General features: G+C 43.4%; 1 protein-coding gene across 7 annotated transcripts in view; it reads right to left on the bottom strand.

Moving 5' to 3' along the window:
- WDR25 (WD repeat domain 25) overlaps positions 1 to 18,801 on the bottom strand; it is a 129,662-nt gene that overhangs the window by 49,452 nt on the left and 61,409 nt on the right. For all 7 annotated transcript variants that reach the window (XM_015243355.3, XM_031679397.2, XM_006209058.4 and 4 more), the window contains exon 3: positions 1,654 to 1,801. In XM_015243355.3, coding sequence (XP_015098841.1) covers positions 1,654 to 1,801 — 148 coding nt within the window. The remainder of the gene's footprint in view (positions 1 to 1,653; positions 1,802 to 18,801) is intronic.

Raw genomic sequence — 18,801 nt, 5'->3', positions numbered from 1 at the left:
TGTCCCCAATACTGAGCACGGCTAATTGGACACACAGGCAACAAAGTGCAAGGCTCAGGCAGCAGGCTGTGCATCCTGGCTGTGCCGCTTCCTGGTTGTGCCTCTGGGCTGGTGTGCGATGAGAGAATTCTGGGGGCACCAGTCTCGAGGGGTGGGCAGGGCCTCAGTGAGATGCCGTACATAAGGCTGCAGAAGAAGGCCTTACACATGGCAGGTGTTTGGTGACAGTACCTGCTGCTGTCATCACCCACCCAATCGTCACCATTACCAAATGGCACCAAAATCCCTGAGTCTTGGCTCCCTCTTGGCCCATGGGACTCAGAAAGACCACAGTTAGGGAAGCACTTTGTTGCAAAGAAAAACAGTACACTCAGCCTTGTGGAAAGGGCATGGGATTTGCAGCTGCACATGCATGGCTCCAAATCCCCGCCTGCCTTGCACCACTGGGAGGCCCTGAGCAACGTACCAGTTGAGCCTCAATCTCCTGATCTGTGAAATGGGGAGAATAATACCGGCAGGGTTGACAAGTTATCTGTAGAGCCTGGGCTGACAGGACCATCGGCCTTGTCACCACCACTACTGACAGCACGCAGGGCTCAGTCAGAGGAGCTGTAAGGTCGCCCCTCAGCAGTCCAGAGAAGAGGAGGGCACTTGAGGTGAGAAACAAACTCCACAATTACCCCAAGCTCCCACTGCATTCCCTCCCTGAAACTCCTCCGAGCTGCAGGGAGGAGCCAGGCGGTCGGGCCCCAGAGTCCTTGCCCCCACTTGCTGGGCCCCAGGAGAGGCACAGACCCCAGCACCACCACTACTGGGCCAGGAGGGCAGGGGCCGCCCCAGGGACAGGCGTGGACTCGCCTCCCTGCCCTGACCCTGGCAGTGGCACCCAGCAAAAAAGAGACCCAGGAGGAGCACTGGGGCCCTGGAAGCAGCTGGCCTGGGGGTCAGGGGCGAGGCTGAGCCACAGCCCCGCACTCCCCGGCTCTGTCCTCCCCCGAGAGCCACAGACAGGACCCCACTCAGGGGCTGCGGCTGGATCCGTGCTAATGCAGCCTGTTGCAGAGGAACACTCAGTAACGCAAAGTTCCTTCCACTGACTGCTCTCTCCTCCTCGCCCTGCTTGTCAAGAGCCCCCTCAGGATTTAGCCAGCGCAAATCCATCTCACCCAAATGCCTTTTCAGTGTGGGCATGAAAGCAGAACTCGTTTGCAGACTTTCCTTACGAGCTGGAATCATTCCTTACAGCCTTTCAGCGGTAATGAATTGACAGGAATTCTAAACCGATTCCAACCAAAGGACACTGTGATAAAGCTAAATCTATTTCAGTACAGATTGCATGTCAGAAGTTGATTAAAAAGCCACCTCTTTATCCAGCCCCACAGCTTGGGGCTGAGACAACCTTGGGGCTCTGTCCTCCGGGCGGGTTGGCAGAGGCCCACTGCGTACCCTCTGTGGAGACTCTTGGTTCCAGGCAAACAGCCTGGAAACACACTCGCCCAGTGTGAGCCTTCCCTGATCCCATCTCCCCTGCCCTGAAACCGCCTGCAGCTCGTGGTTGTGGACCCGCCCCAGAGAAGCTTCCCCAGTGAGAAAGCTAACTCGATTATGAGCTCTGAGGAGGGGGTCTCGAGGTAACAAGACAGAGACACATACCTGTTTCAAGGTCTGTGAGGTGCACGGCAAAGTCGAAACCGCCGCTGAGGATGCGCTGGCCGCAGGGGGACCACCGGGCAGCGCGCACGGCCTCGCCATGCAGGGAGTAGGTCTGCAAGCAGCTCCCAGAGTCCACGGCGTTCCACACCTATGAGGCAAACACAGTGCCAGACATCGTGAACAGGGCCCTGATCTTGGGGACTCAGCTCAGTCCCACGGTGGAACTAGATTCCCAATATTTTACCATCAAAATAGTATCTAGATGCTAAATGTTTCCTTGTAGAAATGTAAGGGCTTGGGACTGGCGAGTCGAGGGGGAGCCTTTCCCATAATTTTTTCTGGGGTCAAGGGCCCACAAGAAGACAGCATGTCCTGAATTCTGCCGCTGACCTCCCCAGCCCTCCACACTGCTTCACACCTGCTCACCACCGGGAAGTCCTGCTCTGTCCATGGTTCTAGCCCAGTCTCGCCCGCGCCTCTGACATCTGTCTTCTGAACGGACTTTCTGAGCCCTGTAGTGGACACTGCACCAGGCCAGGTTACCTGCACGGGTCCTGTTTTAAGACTAAGATCCAAAAAGAGCCTGCCACACCTGTGTCTGCTACCAGGTAAAGAGCAGAAGTCTGCCGTGGTGGGGGCAAGCTATCCTTTTTGCTGGGAGAGAAGGTCCTGTACCTCGTTCCCACCCTGGGGAGTGAGGTTTGTGGGAGAAAGCCCAGTCTGCACCTAATGACCTCTGAAATATGCTTGTAAGCCCTCAGGTGTAGAACTGTACACGCCAAGAGCCAGGGCCCCTCGCATGAGAGGGCTGCATTCAGCTTTGCACCAGCTCGCCCGGGAAACTCCGCCGACCACCATGCGCTCCGGGGGAAAGGCTGGAGTGCGGGCAGCCTGACAGGGCTGGCCTAGGGCCGGGCACAAGTAGGCGCTCAGCAGAGTTAGCATCCTCCCCTCGTGTCACCACAGGAAGAAGGGGATGCTCTCACCGACCACCCAAGGAAAGAAGCACAAAAGGCTCCTGCAGCGCCTCCCACGTGATGCGGCTGCTTGCCGGTCATGTGACTTGGCTGAGTGGCTTGGCCTTTCTAGGCCTCAGTCTCCTCCTCCATAAAATGGGGAGAAGAGCCTGGTCCCAAGGGCAGCAGTGAGGACCAGGCACGCGGCACCGGCACCGGGCACCGGCACCGTGGCTGGTGCACAGCAAGAGCTGCAGTGCTGGTGGATGTGCTTCTTGAGACTTGTCGTGCACGCGTTCAAACAGCAGGACGCCCTGACCCTCTCTCATTTCCTTAATAAGAGTAAACCCAAAGTGTAACCACGCGTATCTACAAACCAGGTCCCAGAGATGACCTTCCCTTTCAAGATGAGACAATTCAGCCGCATCCCGAAGGTTCGCAAAATGCAAAGGATCACAGCTCTGAAAGCACATTTCCTGAGCATATGAAAATGCCTACGCTTAAGAAAACAAGAAGTCAACAGCAGCCTTCAAAGGATGTTAAGAGAGCTCAGCTCTTTTCTTCCTTATTAGGGGTCAACAGCTGGGGCCTCAAAATGAAAAACCAAGAAATAGCAGCATCTACATTAGAAACATGGACAGAAGTAACAGAAGGAAGAGCCAGAAGACTTCACAGTGGAGCGGGAACTCATGGCAGAAAGGCAGAGTGCGGGGAGCTGCTGTTTTATTCAAAGCTGTGTACAGGTATGACTTTAATAGAAAAACAAACCAAAATTAATTAACTAGATCTACAGGACTAACATGGCTAAACAGTAAAAAGATGACATCGAATACACAAGACAAGCTGCATATATGCAGTATGATGCTACCTAAGTTTTAAAACCACGTGAAACACGACCTCACATCGGTTAGAATGGCTTCTACCCCCCCCCAAAAAAGATAACAAATGTTGGCAACGATGTGGCAAAATCAGAGCCTTTGCACATTGTTGGTAGGAATGGAAAACAGTCCAGCCATTATGGAAAACAGCATAGCAATACCTCAAAAAATTAAACATAGAAGTACAATATGACCCAGCAATTCCACTTGTGTGTATATACACTTTAAAGAGTGAGAACCATGGTCTCAAACAGATATTTGTACACCAATGTTCGAAGCTGCATTATTCACAATAGCCAAAGGTGGAAGCAACGCAAGTGTCCGTCGATGGATAAATGGATAAACAAAATGGGAGAAGACAGAAAAATAGACAGACACACACAATGCAATATTATTGTTTGAAAAAGAGGTGAAGTTCTGACACATCCTACCACATGCATAAACCTTGAAGACATCATGCTAAGTGAAATAAGCCAGTCACAAAAAGACAAAACATGTATAATTCCATATATAATGGTTCCTAGAGTAGTCAAAATCATAGAGGTAGAAAGTAGAATTGTGGTTACCAGGGACTGGGAGGGGGTGGAATGGGACTTGTTTAACAGGGACAGAGTTTCAGTTTTCCAAGAGATGGATGGCGGTGATGGTTGCACAATGTGAATGTGCTTAATGCCACTAACCATACACTTAAAAATGGCTAAAGAAGTAAATCTTATATGTATGTCAATACAATTTTAAAAATACACATGAGGCAAAACTCTATTATGTTTATTTGCACACTGGTAGCAAGACTCTAAAAATATGCATGGAGATGGTGGTCACTCCTGGGAATGGAGGGAGAGGGGCAGGGTTTGGGGAGGGGAGCTGTGAACACTATACCGTATTTCCCCTAAAGAGAGGCAAAGCGAAGGTGAGAGAATGAATAAACTCTGAAGGAAATATGCCCAAGTGTTTCCATCTATTGAACGCATCCATGTATTCATTTATTCAACAAACATTTCCTGAGTACCTGCTATCAGTCAGGCATTGTTCAGCAGTAAACAACTAAGACAAAAACCCCTGCCTTCAAAGAGTTTACCTTCTAGTGGGGGAGACAGAGCCTAAATAAGATAAAAAAGTAGAATCTAACCAATACATACGGTAGTGATAAAGACTGAAGTTCTAAAAACTGAGCAGGAATGAAGCCTTAAGGTCCAGAGAAGGGCTGACATGGTGGACAGGAAAGGCCTCTTCAGAGAAGGAGGCTTAGAAGGTAGACCTAAGAGGGTGAGGAGGGAAGCTATACAGAAATCAGGGGAAGAAGCTTCCAGGCAGGATCAGGGCCACTCTGGCTGCTGTGCGGGGAGGAGAGTGAAGGGCAAGGGAGATTCAGGGAGATGGTGAGGAGCCTCTGTGAGCATACAGAGGAGAGGAGATGGTTTGGACCAGGTGGAGGCAGTAGAGAGGTAGCCACACTTGGAAGGTAGAACCAAGATTTCCCTGGGCTGGAGGTGGGATAGGACGGTGAGAAAGTCCAGGACCACTCCCTAGGTTTTGCCCCAAGCACCAGGAGGAAAGGAGGTGGGGGGGGGGGGTGTCAGATGATGGGGGCAGGGGACAAGTATGAGGGCAAGAAGACCAGGAGCTCAGTTTTGAAGGACAGAGAGCAGGCAGCTGGATGTAGGAGTGTGGTGTCCAGAAAAAAGGTCTAGCATGGAGGCAGGGCTTTGGAAGTCATTGCCATTGATGGCCTTTCATTCACAAGCTGGATGAGATCTCCGAGGGGACAGACGTAGACAGAGCAGAGAGGAGCCCCGTTGTTCACAGATCGGGGAGAGGGAGGAGGCTAAGGAGAAACCAGAAAAGGAGTCTGGGAAGAAGAGGCCAATAAGGAGGGAGAAATAACAGAAGGCTGTCCTGGAAGCCAAGAGAAGAGGCTGGTCAGAGGGGTCAAAAGCTGCTGATGGGTCGACTGGGTGAGAATTGGGACCAGACCCCTGGGTTTTACAATCTGAGCAGCCAGTACACAAGTGTATGTCACATTACATTCTGTACTTTTGATTATGTTTAAAATATATCATAATTTAAATATGTTAATGAAGAGGGAGAGGAGAAGGGAAAAAGGAAGAGAGAGGAGGGAGGGAGGAGGAGAGGGAAGAGGAGGGAAGAAAAGAAAGCAAGGGGGATGGGGAGGAAGGAGAGGAAGGAAAGGAAGGAAGGGCAGAGGGAGAGGAAAGAAGGGGGAGGAGGAGGAATAAGAAGAGGGGAAGGAAGGATGGATCGGAACCCTAATCAAGAAAGAAGAAAATGTTAAAAAGAAAAGAAAAAAAAGACCTTGAACTCTGTGGCACTAAGACCAAAAGCAACAACCAGAGAAGTCCAAATTCTTGGCCAGAGGGCCTCCTGAATCAGCCCTGGAAACGTGTTTAAGGAAATCCATCAATCTGTAAATTGTCTGATAGCTCTCCTCTGAAGTGAAAAATGCGTACTTGGCTCTCCTGGTTGATATATACACAATGATAGCGTCAGGATCAATGCAGACCAGTCAGCCACTTCTCAAAGTACCTGGGGTGAAGCAGGGAAGAATCTTTGCTAATCGCTCTCCCTAATTGAATTTAATCTTCACTGTCAGGTTTTAAAGATTAATTCCCAAACACCGCGGCAGCCTGAATTGTGTACCTTTTTTCAATTAAGTAATTAGAGATCCCCAATTTGCCTTCACGGAATTAGGGAGTTAAGTCTTCTGTCAAATGTGCTAAGATGATTTGATGTATTAACTGGAGACATTCTATGTGTCCAACAAAAGTCAGATTTAGAAAGAGCATGACAAGGAAAATGTGCTTCACTCGCTTGCTCATCCCACGTTCCCTGTGGTTTCCATGTCCTGGTTTCTGAGACATCGCCCCTCCAGGAGTTGCTCACAGTCTCTCAAGACCTATTGCTTTAGCCACAGGTCACCGTTCTTCCTGCCGACCTGCTGCCTTTTGTTTTTGATAATAAAACAAATACAATCTCCTCACAAAATATTCAAGTTCTACAGAAGTACAAAAAGCAAAATCCCATAGGAATCAACAACAGGGCTGTTTCTCTGCTTACACTGGAAAGAAGTGTGCTCTGCAAAAATATTATCACAAAAAACAGAGAAACACAAAAAAAAGAGAATAAGAGTTAGCCATAATCTCACCACCTGGAGATAACAGCTGTCAGACATCCGAGTCAATGTTCGCCTCCCATTTGGCCCCGTCCTGCCAGCGCCTGCCTCAGGGACCCTTCCTAGTTCAGCCCAAGCTGCTGGCCACCTCCCCCCCACAACCCAGCAGCCTCTACTGCCCCAGGATATCATTCTAGAGACTACTGTCAGGCTTGCACGGCTAAACCCAAGCCTGTGCAGCCAGTGCCCAAGCCTTCCCCAGGCCATTCGCCTGCAAAAGCTTTGGGAATCCTTCGGGATGTGTGTGTTCAAGGACTGGTATTGCACTGAATCCACTGAACAACATGGGGAGATGTCTTAACAATATTGAGTCTTCTGATGCATGAACAGGATAGCTCTCTCTTTTTATTTAGGTCTTCTTTAATTTCTCTAAGCAGTAGTTTATAGCTTTTTAATAAAGAAATCTTACACATCTGCCAAATTTATCCCTAGTTATTTCATGTTTTCATGATACTGTAAATGGTATTGTTAAATTTTAATTTCAGGTTCTTCATTTCTAGTACATAGAAATACAATTAATTTTTGTAGATTGACCTTGAATTCTGCAAAGTTCCTGAACAATTAGTTCTAGATTTTTTTTTTGCAGATTCAGTAGAATTTTCTACATAGACAATCGTGTTGTCTGTGAATAAAAACACTTCACTTTCTCCATTTCAGTCCATATATTTTAGTGCTTTTTCTTGCCTTATTGCACTAGAATCTCCAGAACAATGCTGAACAGATGTAGTGAGAGTGAAAAACCCTGCCTTGTTGCTGACCTTACAAGGAAGGCAGTCACGCTAGAGCTAACGTTCTCATAAATGCCCCTTAGCAGTTCGAGGAAACTTCTATTTCTAGTTTGCTGAAACTTTTTAATCAGGAATGAATGCTGGATATTGTCAAAACTTCTTTCTGTATCTCTTGAGATTATCGTCATATGGTTCTTCTTTTATAATTCATTAATATTCTGAATTACAATGATTTTTTTTTCAAATATTAAGCTAAACTTGCATCCCGGGAACAGATCCTACTTGGTCATGATATAAACAAACAAAGTCGGAATGATTTGGTAAATTTCACTTTACATTTTTGCATCTATCTTCATGAGGTATTGATCTACCACTTTCTTCTCTTATAACTTCTTGTTCCTGGTTTGGAACCAGGCTGATGGCCTCAGAGAACAAGCTGGGAGGTGTTTCTTCCTCTTTGATTTTTTGGAAGTGTCTGAATAGAACCGTGATAGGACTGTATATTAGTTTCCTGGGGCTGTCACAACAAAGTATCACAAACTAAGGGGCTTAAATAGCAGAAACGTGTTGTCTCATGGTTCTGGAAGCCAAAAGTCAAAAATCAAGGCAGGATTGGTTCCTTTTGAGGGTTGTGAGGGAAGGGTATGTTCCAGACCTCTTTTTTGACCTACAGGTGGCTGTTCCCATGTCCACATAGTATCCTCCTCCTATGCCTGTCTGTCTCCAAATCTCCCCTTTCTATAAAGACATCAGTCATACTGGGTTAGGGCCCATCCTAAAGACCTCATTATAACTTGATTATCTCTATAAAGATCCTATCTCTAAATAAAGGCACATTCTGAGGCACTGCGAGTTAGGACTTCAAAATATAAATTTTGAGAGAAACATAATTCAACCCATAACAAATTCTTCCTTAAATGTGTGGTAAAATTCACTAGTGTAGTCTTTGGGCCTGGAGTTTTCTTAATGAGAAGGCTTTTAACTATGAATTCAATTACTTTAATAGATACTAGGCTTTGGGGGGTACCTGTTCTTCAGTGAGTGAGCTGTTGTTTGAGTCTCTCAAGGGATTTACATTTATCCATGTCATCGAAGTTGCAGAAATCATCAACAGAAAGTTAATCACAACATTAACTAGTACTCTCTTAATACCTTTAGAATTTGTAATTAAGTCACTTCTCTCATTCCTAATACTGGTAATTTGTATCTTTTCACCTTTATTCCTGATGAGTGGCTAAAAATTTATCACTTTCATTGATCTCAAAGAACCAGCTCTTGGTTTCCCTGGTTTTTCTCTAATTGTTTATCTGTTTCCCAGTTCAATTATTTCTGTTCTATTCTTTATCTCCTTTCTTTTGCTTACTTTGGGTTGAATTTGCTTGTGTGTGTGTGTGTGTGTGTGTGTGTGTGTGTGTGTGTGTCTTAAAGTGGGAGCTAAGACCAGTGATTTGAATTTTCTTCTTTATTAATATAGGCATTTATTGCTATAAATTACACCTAAGTTCCACAAATTTCTTTATGATGTGTTTTCATTTGTACTCAGTTCAAAATGTTTTCCAATATTCCTATCAGTTTCTCCCTGGATCCATAGGCTGTTTAGAACTGTGTTGTTTCATTTCCAAATATTTGGGAGTTTTTCAGATATCTGTTATTGATTTTTAATGTAATACCACTATCATTAGAGAATATACTTTGAATAATTCCAATTCTTTTAAATTTACTGAGACTTGTTTTCATGGCCTAAAATATAGTCTGTCTTGGTAAACATTCCACATACACTTGGAAAGAACGCGTATTCTCCGGCTGTTACACAGAGCATTCTGTGTACGTCAATCAAGCCAAGTTGGGTGATAGTTGTTCAAGTCTTCTACACCTTTACTGATCTCTGTTTACTTGATCTATCGATTGTTGAGAAAAAGGTGCTGAAAGTTCCCACTATAATTGTGGATATGACTATTTCTCCATTTAGTTCTATCAGTTTTGCTTCATGTATTTTAAAGCTCTCTTATTAGATGTACACATATTTATGCCCCTGAAGTTTATGTACCTAATGTTGTGTCCTTTGATGAACTGACCCCTTGATCATTATAAGATGACTCTCTTTATCTCTGCTAATATTCTTTGTTCTGAATATTCGACTTTGATATTCATCTGGCCCCTCTAGCTTTTTTTATTACCATTAGTTTGGTGTATCTTTTTCCACCTTTTTACATTTAACCTTTGGTGTCTTTTCATTTAAAGTTTCTTGTAGGCATTGTATAATTGGGACTTGCCTTTTTATCCAACCTAACAATCTGTGTATTTTAAATGAGTGTTTAAATCATTTCATATATTAACTGATATGTTTTGGGTTTCAATTTGCTGTTTGTTTTCCATTTATCTCATCTGTTGTTAGTTTCTGCTTTCCTTTTTTTTTTTTTTGCCTGCTTTTGGGTTGAGTATGTTTTGTTATTTTATTTTATTGCCCATTGTTAGATTACTAACCATAAATCTTTGTTTTGTTTTATTACTAGTTGCTTTAAGGTTTACAGCATACCTCTATAACTATCACAGCCTACCTTCAAGTAATATTAGCACTTGCCTTATAAGAACCATAACAACAATATACACCATTTCCCCATCTCAGCTTTTATGCATGTTTTATGCATATATTTTACACCTACATGTTATAACTCCATAAAACATTGTTATTATTTTTACTTTAGACCATCAATCATCATTTAAAGTGATATTTTTTAATAAGAAGAAAAAATATTTACATTTACCCACACATTTACCATTCCTGGTGCTCACCACCCCTCCGCAAAGATGAAGATGCTTCTCTGGTAGCATTTTCCTTCTGCCTCAAGAACTTCAGTAACATTTCCTGTAGCGCAGGTCTGCTGGTGATAAATTGCTTCAGCTTTTAAATGTCTGAAACAGTATCTTGCCTTTCTTTTAAAAAGATATTTGGCTGGGTTTTAAATTTGGGGTTGACAGTGGTCTGTCTGTTATTATTTCCAATAAGAAGTTTGCTGCCTTTCTTATCTTTGTTCCTCTGTGTGTAACTGAGTGACCTATGTCTCTTTCTCCCCTACTGGCTGCATTTAAGATTTTCCTCTTTATCATTGATTATAAGAAACTCCATTAAGATGTATCTTGGTGAGCTTTTTCCTTCATGTTTCTTCTGCTTGGGATTCACTGAGGTTCTTGGATATATGAGTTTCTAATTTTCATCAAATTTGGAAAACTTCCAGCTATTATTTCTTTAAATATTTTTACCACTGTCTCTTCCTACTCCAATTTCATGTACACTGGATGAGCTCAAAGTTGACCCATAGCTCACCGATGCTCTGTTTTCTTCCCCCAAGCTTTTTACTCTCTGTGTTGCACTTTAGTTTCTGTAACTTTGTCTTCAAATTTGCTTTTTCTTTGATAGTTTCTGATCTGCAATTAATCCCATCCAGTGGATTTTTCATCCAAAACATTTTTTTTTTCATCTCTAGAGTTCAATTTGGATCTTTTTCCTGTCTTCCATGTCTCTCCTTAAGATACGCATGCTTCTACCTCTTTGCATATATGGGACATATTTATAACAGCTGGTTGAACGTTCTTATTTACTAATTGTACTATCTGTGCCATCTCCAAGCCTGTTTCTACTCATTGATCTTCCTTCTCATTGTGGTTCAGATTTTACTCCTTTCACACACCTTGTAATCTTTGTTTGGAAGCCAGATACGGTGAATTTTACTTGAGAGAATTTCTTTTTGCTTTTGTATTCTTGTAATACTCTTGAGGTTTGCTCTGGGACACAGCTAAATTACTTGGCAACAGTTCGCTCCTTCCCAGGAAAGCTTCTAAGCTTTGATAGGAGGAACCAGAGCAGCATTTGGTTTGACTCCCCTCCTACGGCAATACCCTTATGAATTATGATGGCTTCCCACTCTGAGCTGATGGGAATATGAAGTATTCTTGGTCCTGTGAGCACTGGGAACTGTTCACCCTGTTCCTTTCGAGTGGGTCTTCCCCGCCTCGAGGAGCTCCCTCCCCCACGTGTGCTGATCAGTATCCCGCTGAAGACAGAGGGGACCTCCCACAGCTCTCTGGAACTGTCTCTCTGTGCAGCTCTCTCATCGCTGGTTCTCCATTCTGAGAACTCTGGCTGCCTTGGCCTGCCTGGATTCCCAGCTCTATCTCCTCCACTCAGAAAGACCACCAGGACCCATCCAGGTTTTTCCTCCCTGCGCTGCAGTCTGGAGGTACACTGGAACAATCTCACGGCTCCCCTCATTTTGTTTCCCCGTCTCAGGGACTGCTGTCTACGCTGCCTGGTGTTCAGTATCTGAAAGGCACTGTTTCTCATATTTTGTCCATTTTTTTAAACTTATTTAAGATCGGAGCATAAATCTGGTCCATCTTAGCCAAAAGCATGAGGCCCCGTAAGCTTTTTAGAAGTGTGTGGTTTAACTGTCAAATGTGTATGGAGTTTTCCTTACTGTTTAGTATCATTATTATTTGTTACTAATTTGATTCCGTTGTGATCAGAGACTAGGCTCTCTGTTGTCTAAACCCTTTTAAACGTATTGAGGTTTGCTTTATGCCCTGGAACATGGCTCCTTCATGAAGTATTGTGTGAATTTGAAAAGCACCTGTGCCCTGCATTTGCTGTGTATCATATTCCACACATGTCAGTTAAGGGAGCTGCTAGTGTCGCACAGATCTGCTGTCGTCACTGATCTGCCTAGCTGTTTTATCAGTCATTAGAGGAGAGTGTTAAAATCTCCAACTATGACTATGGATGTGTTTATTCTCCCTTTAATTCTGTGAAAAATGTTTCACGTAGTTTGAAGCTCTGTTCTTGGCACATACGTGACGGTTGTTTTCCTGATGAATTGACCCTTTTATCATTATGAAAAGTCCCTCTTATCTCTGGTAATACCCTTTGGTTTGAAGTCAATCTTATCGGTTAGTATTATAATACTTCCAGTCCTTTAATGCTATTTGGATGCTATCCCTTTATTCCATCTATTTGCTTTTAGTGTATTTGTTCCTTTTTTACTTAAAGTGCAACTCTTGTCAACAGCATGTAATTGAGTCTTACTTTTGTATCCATTTTGACAACCTAACTGTAGTGTTTAGTCCAGGCACATTTAACGTAATTGTTGACATGAGCAGATTTACATCTATTATTTTGCTATCTGTTTTCTGTTTTTGCCTCTGTTTTATTCCTCTCTTCTTCCTTTGCTGCCTTCTTTTGGAATAACTGACTATTTTTAGAATTCCATGTTATCTATTGGCATTTTAGCTGCGCCTCTTAACATTTTTTTTAAAGTGGTTACTCTAGGGATTACAATATACATGCTTTATATTTTAAAGTCTTCTTACAGTTAAAATATACTAGTTTACATAAAAAGTAAGAAGCTTGCAACCAGAAATGCCTTTTCTCCAACTCTCATCCTTTATAGTTGTCACATGTATTATACCCACATAGGTCATAAATCCTACAGGGGCAAGTGATAATGTTTACTTTAAATAGTCATGTGTATTTTTTTTAATTTAAGAGGGAAAATAGTCTTCTATGTTCTCCTGCATGTTTACCACTTAAAGTTCCTTCAGGTCTTCTCAGAGATCTGAGCACCTATCTGGTACCATGTTCCCTCATCCTAAAGAACTTCCTTTAGCATTTCTGTAGTGCACGTCTGTTTCCATGAATTCACACCAATCTTCATGTACCCCAAAGTGTCTTTATTTCACCTTCATTCTTAAAGAATCATGAGTGGACAAGTTTTTATTTTTCTTGTCTTTTAAGATGCCATTCTACGGTCTCTGGACTTCATTGTTTCTGACGTGAAGTCAGTGACTCTTGTACCATCATTCTCCTCCACAGATATCCACTTTGCTGTGGCTACTTTTAAGATTTTATCTTTATCTTGGTTTCCAGCAGTTTGACTATAATATGTCTCAATGTGATTTCCTTTATATTTGTCCTGTTTGGGGTCTGCAGGTTTTTTTTCCCCCTTTTGAATCTGTAAAGGTACATATTTCACCAAATTTGAGGAGTTTTTAGGCAGTATTTCTTCAAGCAGGTTTTTCTTTCCCATTCTCTCACATCTCCTACTGAGATGCCAATTACACACATATTATTGCAATATATATTACACAAATATCTCTGGATATTGTCTAGAGGTCCCTGAGTACCTGTTCTTTTTATCCTCTATTCTTTTTCTCTGTCTTCAGAGAATAATTTCTATTGTTCTAAGTTCCCTGGCTCTCTCCTCTCTCATCTCCATTCTGCAATGGATTCTACAACACAAACTTTTTATTTCAGACACTATATTTTTCAGTTCTAGATTTTCTATTTATTTTTTCTTATAGTTTCTCTTTCTCTACAGAGATTTCCTATCTTTTTATTCATTGAGAGTATATTTTGCCTTTGTGTCCCTGAGCATTTTTATAACTGTTTTCAAATATTTGTCTGCTAATTTCAACATCTGGATCATTTTGGAGACAGGCTCTACTAATTGCCTTTTCCTGTTTCTTCCTACATGAATAATTTGGGGTGAAATACTAGATATTACAAGCTTTATGTTGTATAAACTCTGGATTCTGTTATGTTTCTCTGAAAAACATCCAATTTTTTTTAAAACAGGGAGCTTAACTTGGCTCTACTCACATTTTCAAACTCTATCTCTTCTGTTGTGTGCAGAAGCAGAATTTTCTATTCAGTTCTCTTAGTCTTAGCTGAGCTGCTTAGAATCTGCAGCATGCATGGGTTCAGGGGTCATCCAGAGATTTGGGCAGAGTCTATACATAGAATTTGTGGCTCCCCTTCTCTGACTCTTTCCTTTCTGAGACTTCCCTCCTCACTTTCCAGCTGGTGTGGTTGCCCCAAATTATGTCCTCTGGTTCTTCAATCCACTAACACAACAGGTTTTCTATCTGACTTTTAACTCTCCACCTAGCACAACTAGGCTAGAGCGCAACCTCCGGCAGAAAAACATGAAAGCAGGAAATTCACCCAGTGCCACTTCCTCCTTCTAAGGGCAGACTCCCTTCTACGTCTGCCTGCTTTTTTTTATTCTCCACACCTTCAGGTGGTTTGATGTCCAGAATTTATAATTGTCAGCTGTGGGAAGGTTAGTCTGATGTGAACTGCTCCTTTGGTACCAGAAGTCAAATCTAATCTCCAGTTAAGCACCTTGTTCGCAGTAGTGGAGAGTAATACATCACCTTGTCTCCTCACCTCCACCTGCACGCCTGGCATACAACCCGCTCCTTACCCTGGTACTTCAGTACAAGGCTCCCCACACCCTGCCTTCTGGTAGGGGTATTTAGAAGAGTGAAGGGACTAGGGTGTTTGTTCTGTGTCACAGAGATGACAAGAAGGCCAGTGGTGATCTACAGACTGATGTCATTTACTGCAAGCGTGCACACGGGGATGCAGGAATGATCTGAGGAGATAACCCCACCCACACTACCCTCCCCACCCCTGCCAGCTTCAGGAGAACTTGTAGAGAGCCTAGAAGACTGCCAGGTTCCTAGCGTACATGGTATAGGAGTTTGAACCAATCTCACCTGAATCTCTAAGAGCAGGGTACTGCGGCCGATACCTGTTATAAGCGGCTCACATCTGCAGGAATAGTAAGAGCTAAGGCAGCATCTGCATCTTACATCACCCTCCTAAGTGCTCCCTAAAGTGTTTTCTACACCAAATGATGCGAGTTCCCTCAAAGTAAAGGTTGAGAAGGAATTTGATCAGAATCTGTAAGTACACCAGCATTCATTATACAGAGAATTCCAGGAAATTATTCTCTCTATTCAATAAGGTCAGAACAAAGGGAAGGAGTTTTAAATGTCAACAGAAGATGTAAAAGGGCAAAAAAAGAGTTTTCTTCAAGTAAAAAGGATTAAGAGCAAGACATCTCACAGAGGCTGCCGAGGAAGGCGTGGAGAGCTGGAGGTGGGGGCTCCGGAGGTCAGCAGGCCCACCCTCCTTGTGCAGCAGGGATGACCCCTCGCAGCGGCAGGGCCCCCAGCAGGTGGTGCAACCTGTCCGACGGTCGGGAGTGGAGGACCCCCAGAGGAGCCGGAGCCCCTCTGGAAAGCATCACAATGCTGGACATTACTCTAAGATAAAATACCACCTTGCCTCCCACCGCCAGATAACAGTAATCATGTATTCAGCATAAGGCATGGTTTCTAAGCACTTTACAAGACTTAACTCAATCCTTACCACAATGTACACCGGTGTATTATTATAAACATCATGTGACAGATGTGGGAACTGAAGCACAGAGGTTACTTCCCCAGGTCACAGTGAAAGACGGACAGGGAATAAGACCCAGGAGTCTGGCTGGAGACCCTCAGGCTTAACCACAATGCTCAACCACTCCCACCTGCAGTGTGCTCCATGGTCCCGTCCACCACTCTTAATCTTGCTCTCTGGAGCAACACAACACAAAGGCAGACTGACCCTTCTTCACACTGACAGCCCTTTAGAGACAGATGGATGGACAAATTCACAGATGGACAGATGGATGGACAAATGCACAGATGGGCAGATGGATGGACAAATGCACAGATGGACAGATGGATGGACAAATGCACAGATGGATGAAAGGATGGCTATGCTAATTTTAAATTATCTATAGCTTGGACAAGCAGATCTCCCTTCTGTAATGGTACCCAATTTGTTTATTATTAAGTTGTGGAACAGAAGAATGCTAAATATAATGCCCTTAGGTCATGAGAAACCTCCCCCACTCTGAGAATGAATCATTAAGTTGGGTTTGAGTTAGGTGTTACTTTTCAACAGCCACAGTCATTCAGTTGGACTGTATCAGGTGGCAGACACCACCCCCTCATGGTCACAAGCATAGCCTGAGATTCTCTGGCACCACAGGGACCGAGGGTTCCAGCTCTCCTGTAAAATAAGGAGGAGATGAAGTCACCAAGGTTCTAAAGGCCTGGGCTCTGTGTCAGGTGCTTTTCCAAATCAAGATACGCTTGGTCTCTGGCCTCAAAATACAAAGATGAGTCTAAGGACTCACCAAAGAATTAATGGATCTTCAACAAAAGGGGGCAAGAATACACAATGGAGAAAAGACTGTCTCTTCAGCAGGTGGTGTTGGGAAAGCTGGACAGCCACACGTAAATCAATGAAGTTAGAATACTCCCTCACACCATGCACAAAAATAAATTCAAAATGGCTTAAAGACTTAAACATAAGACAAGACACTATAAACCTCCTAGAATAAAACAGGCAAAATGCTTTCTGACATAAATCTTAGCAATGTTCTCCTAGGGCAGTCTACCCAGGAAATAGAAATAAAAGCACAAAATAAACAAATGGGACCTAATTAAACTTATAAGCTTTCACACAGCAAAACAAAACGACAACCTACGGAAAATATTTGCAAATGATGCAACTGACAAGGGCTTCATTTCCAGAAGATAAGAACGGCTCATACAACTTAATAACAAAAAAAAACCAAACAATCCAAAAATGGGCAGAAGACCTAAAAAGGCAATTCTCCAGTGAAGACATACAAATAGTCAATAGGCATATGAAAAACAAATGCTCAATATTGCTAATTATCAGAGAAATGCAAATCAAAACTACAATGAGGTATCACCTCACACCGGTCAGAATGGCCATCATTAAAAAGTCCACAAACAGTAAATGCTGGAGAGGCTGTGGAGAAAAGGGAATCCTGCTACACTGTTGGTGGGAATGTAGTTTGCTGCAGCCATTATGGAAAACAGTATGGAGATTCCTCAAAAGACTAAAAATAGACTTACTATATGATCCAGCAATCCCACTCCTGGGCATATATCCAGAGGTAACTTTAATTCAAAAAGATACATGCGTCCCAATGTTCACAGCAGCACTATTTAAAATAGCCAAGACATGGAAACAATGTAAATGTCCATCAACAGATGACTGAATAAATAAGTTGTGGAATATTTATACAATGAAATACTACTCAGCCATAAAAAATAATAAAATAATACCATTTACAACAACTTGGATGGACCTGGAGATCGTCATTCTAAGTGAAGTAAGCCAGAAAGAGAAAAATACCATATGATAGCACTCATATGTGGAATCTAAAAAAAAAAGAGAGAGAGAGACACAAATGAACTTATCCACAAAACGGAAACAGACTCACAGAAAATAGTCAACAAACTTATGGTTACCAGTGGGGAAGGGGGTGGGAAGGGATCAATCGGGAGTTCGAGATCTGCAGATACTAACTAATGTATATATAAAATAGATAAACAACAAATTCATACTATATTGTACAGGGAACTGTATTCAATATCTTGTAGTAACATAATGAAAAAGAATATGCAAATGAATATATGTATGTATATGTGTGACTGAAACATTATGCTGTGTACCAGAAATTGACCCACTGTAAACTGACTATACTTCAAATTTAAAAAAGAAAAAAAAAAGAATTAATGGTTTGGTGTACAAATGCTAGCTCCTGGTGAGCACATCTGTTTTTTAATCCAGCAATGCCATGGAATCTCCATACTGTTTTTTAATCCAGCAATGCCTGCCCAATGTCCATTCACCCTTTTTCTGGGATGAGCGCCCCCCTCCTTCTTTGGAGAATCTCCATGCCCCACTTGGTCAGTGTGGTACACAAGGCATTGGCTCTCGCGTCTACAATGGACACGTAACCCAGGCCTAGCCAATCAGAAGAGGCGAGGCACAAGCCCAGTGCTTCACGGGCAGTAAAGAGAAAGAGGTATTTCTTCTTCACTGGAGTTGCAAAGTAGTAGACCTGAAGCTGAAAGGGGGTGACCACAGGGGTGGCATGTCCCTGAGGCCAGGGCACACAGAGAAGGTGACAAGAGACAGAGAAGCTGAGACCAAGACATGAGGACATCTGAGCCCCTGAGTGCAGCCATGCCTGCAACTGCACAGCCCTCGGCTCTGTCACTTCTTAAACCAACAGATTCACTTTTTTGCTCTGGCTACTAGGAACTGAGTGTTCTGTCACTTGCAACCAAAAGTTCTGACACAAATCCATTCTGGAATTTTGCCAGAAGTCAACATCAATCTTACTGATGATTAGTATCTACCACCACCTTTTTTCTCTCTTGGAAAGCCCGTCTCTGGTCTTCCGAACTTCCTCCCATTCCCCATAGCATCTAAGCACTAGCACCACCCATCAGCACAGGTGGACTCCTCTAGGTCTCACTGCCGGAGCTCACTTACACACTGCGAGATGCTTCCATAGCAGCCTCACCTGATGCGCATTTAGGGACCACAGGTTTAGCTCCTACGTGGTGTGCTGACCTGGAACAAAGATAATGAAACGGGGCTTCGCACTGCTCCCTACTCTTTCATCCCAAGAAGTACTCACTTTTTCAAAACTGGAGGGGGAAAGAGGAGTGTGTAG

Source organism: Vicugna pacos, chromosome 6, assembly GCF_048564905.1.
Source record: "Vicugna pacos chromosome 6, VicPac4, whole genome shotgun sequence".
NCBI classification, from domain to species: domain Eukaryota; kingdom Metazoa; phylum Chordata; class Mammalia; order Artiodactyla; family Camelidae; genus Vicugna; species Vicugna pacos.
This window is presented reverse-complemented; position numbering and strand designations above follow the sequence as displayed.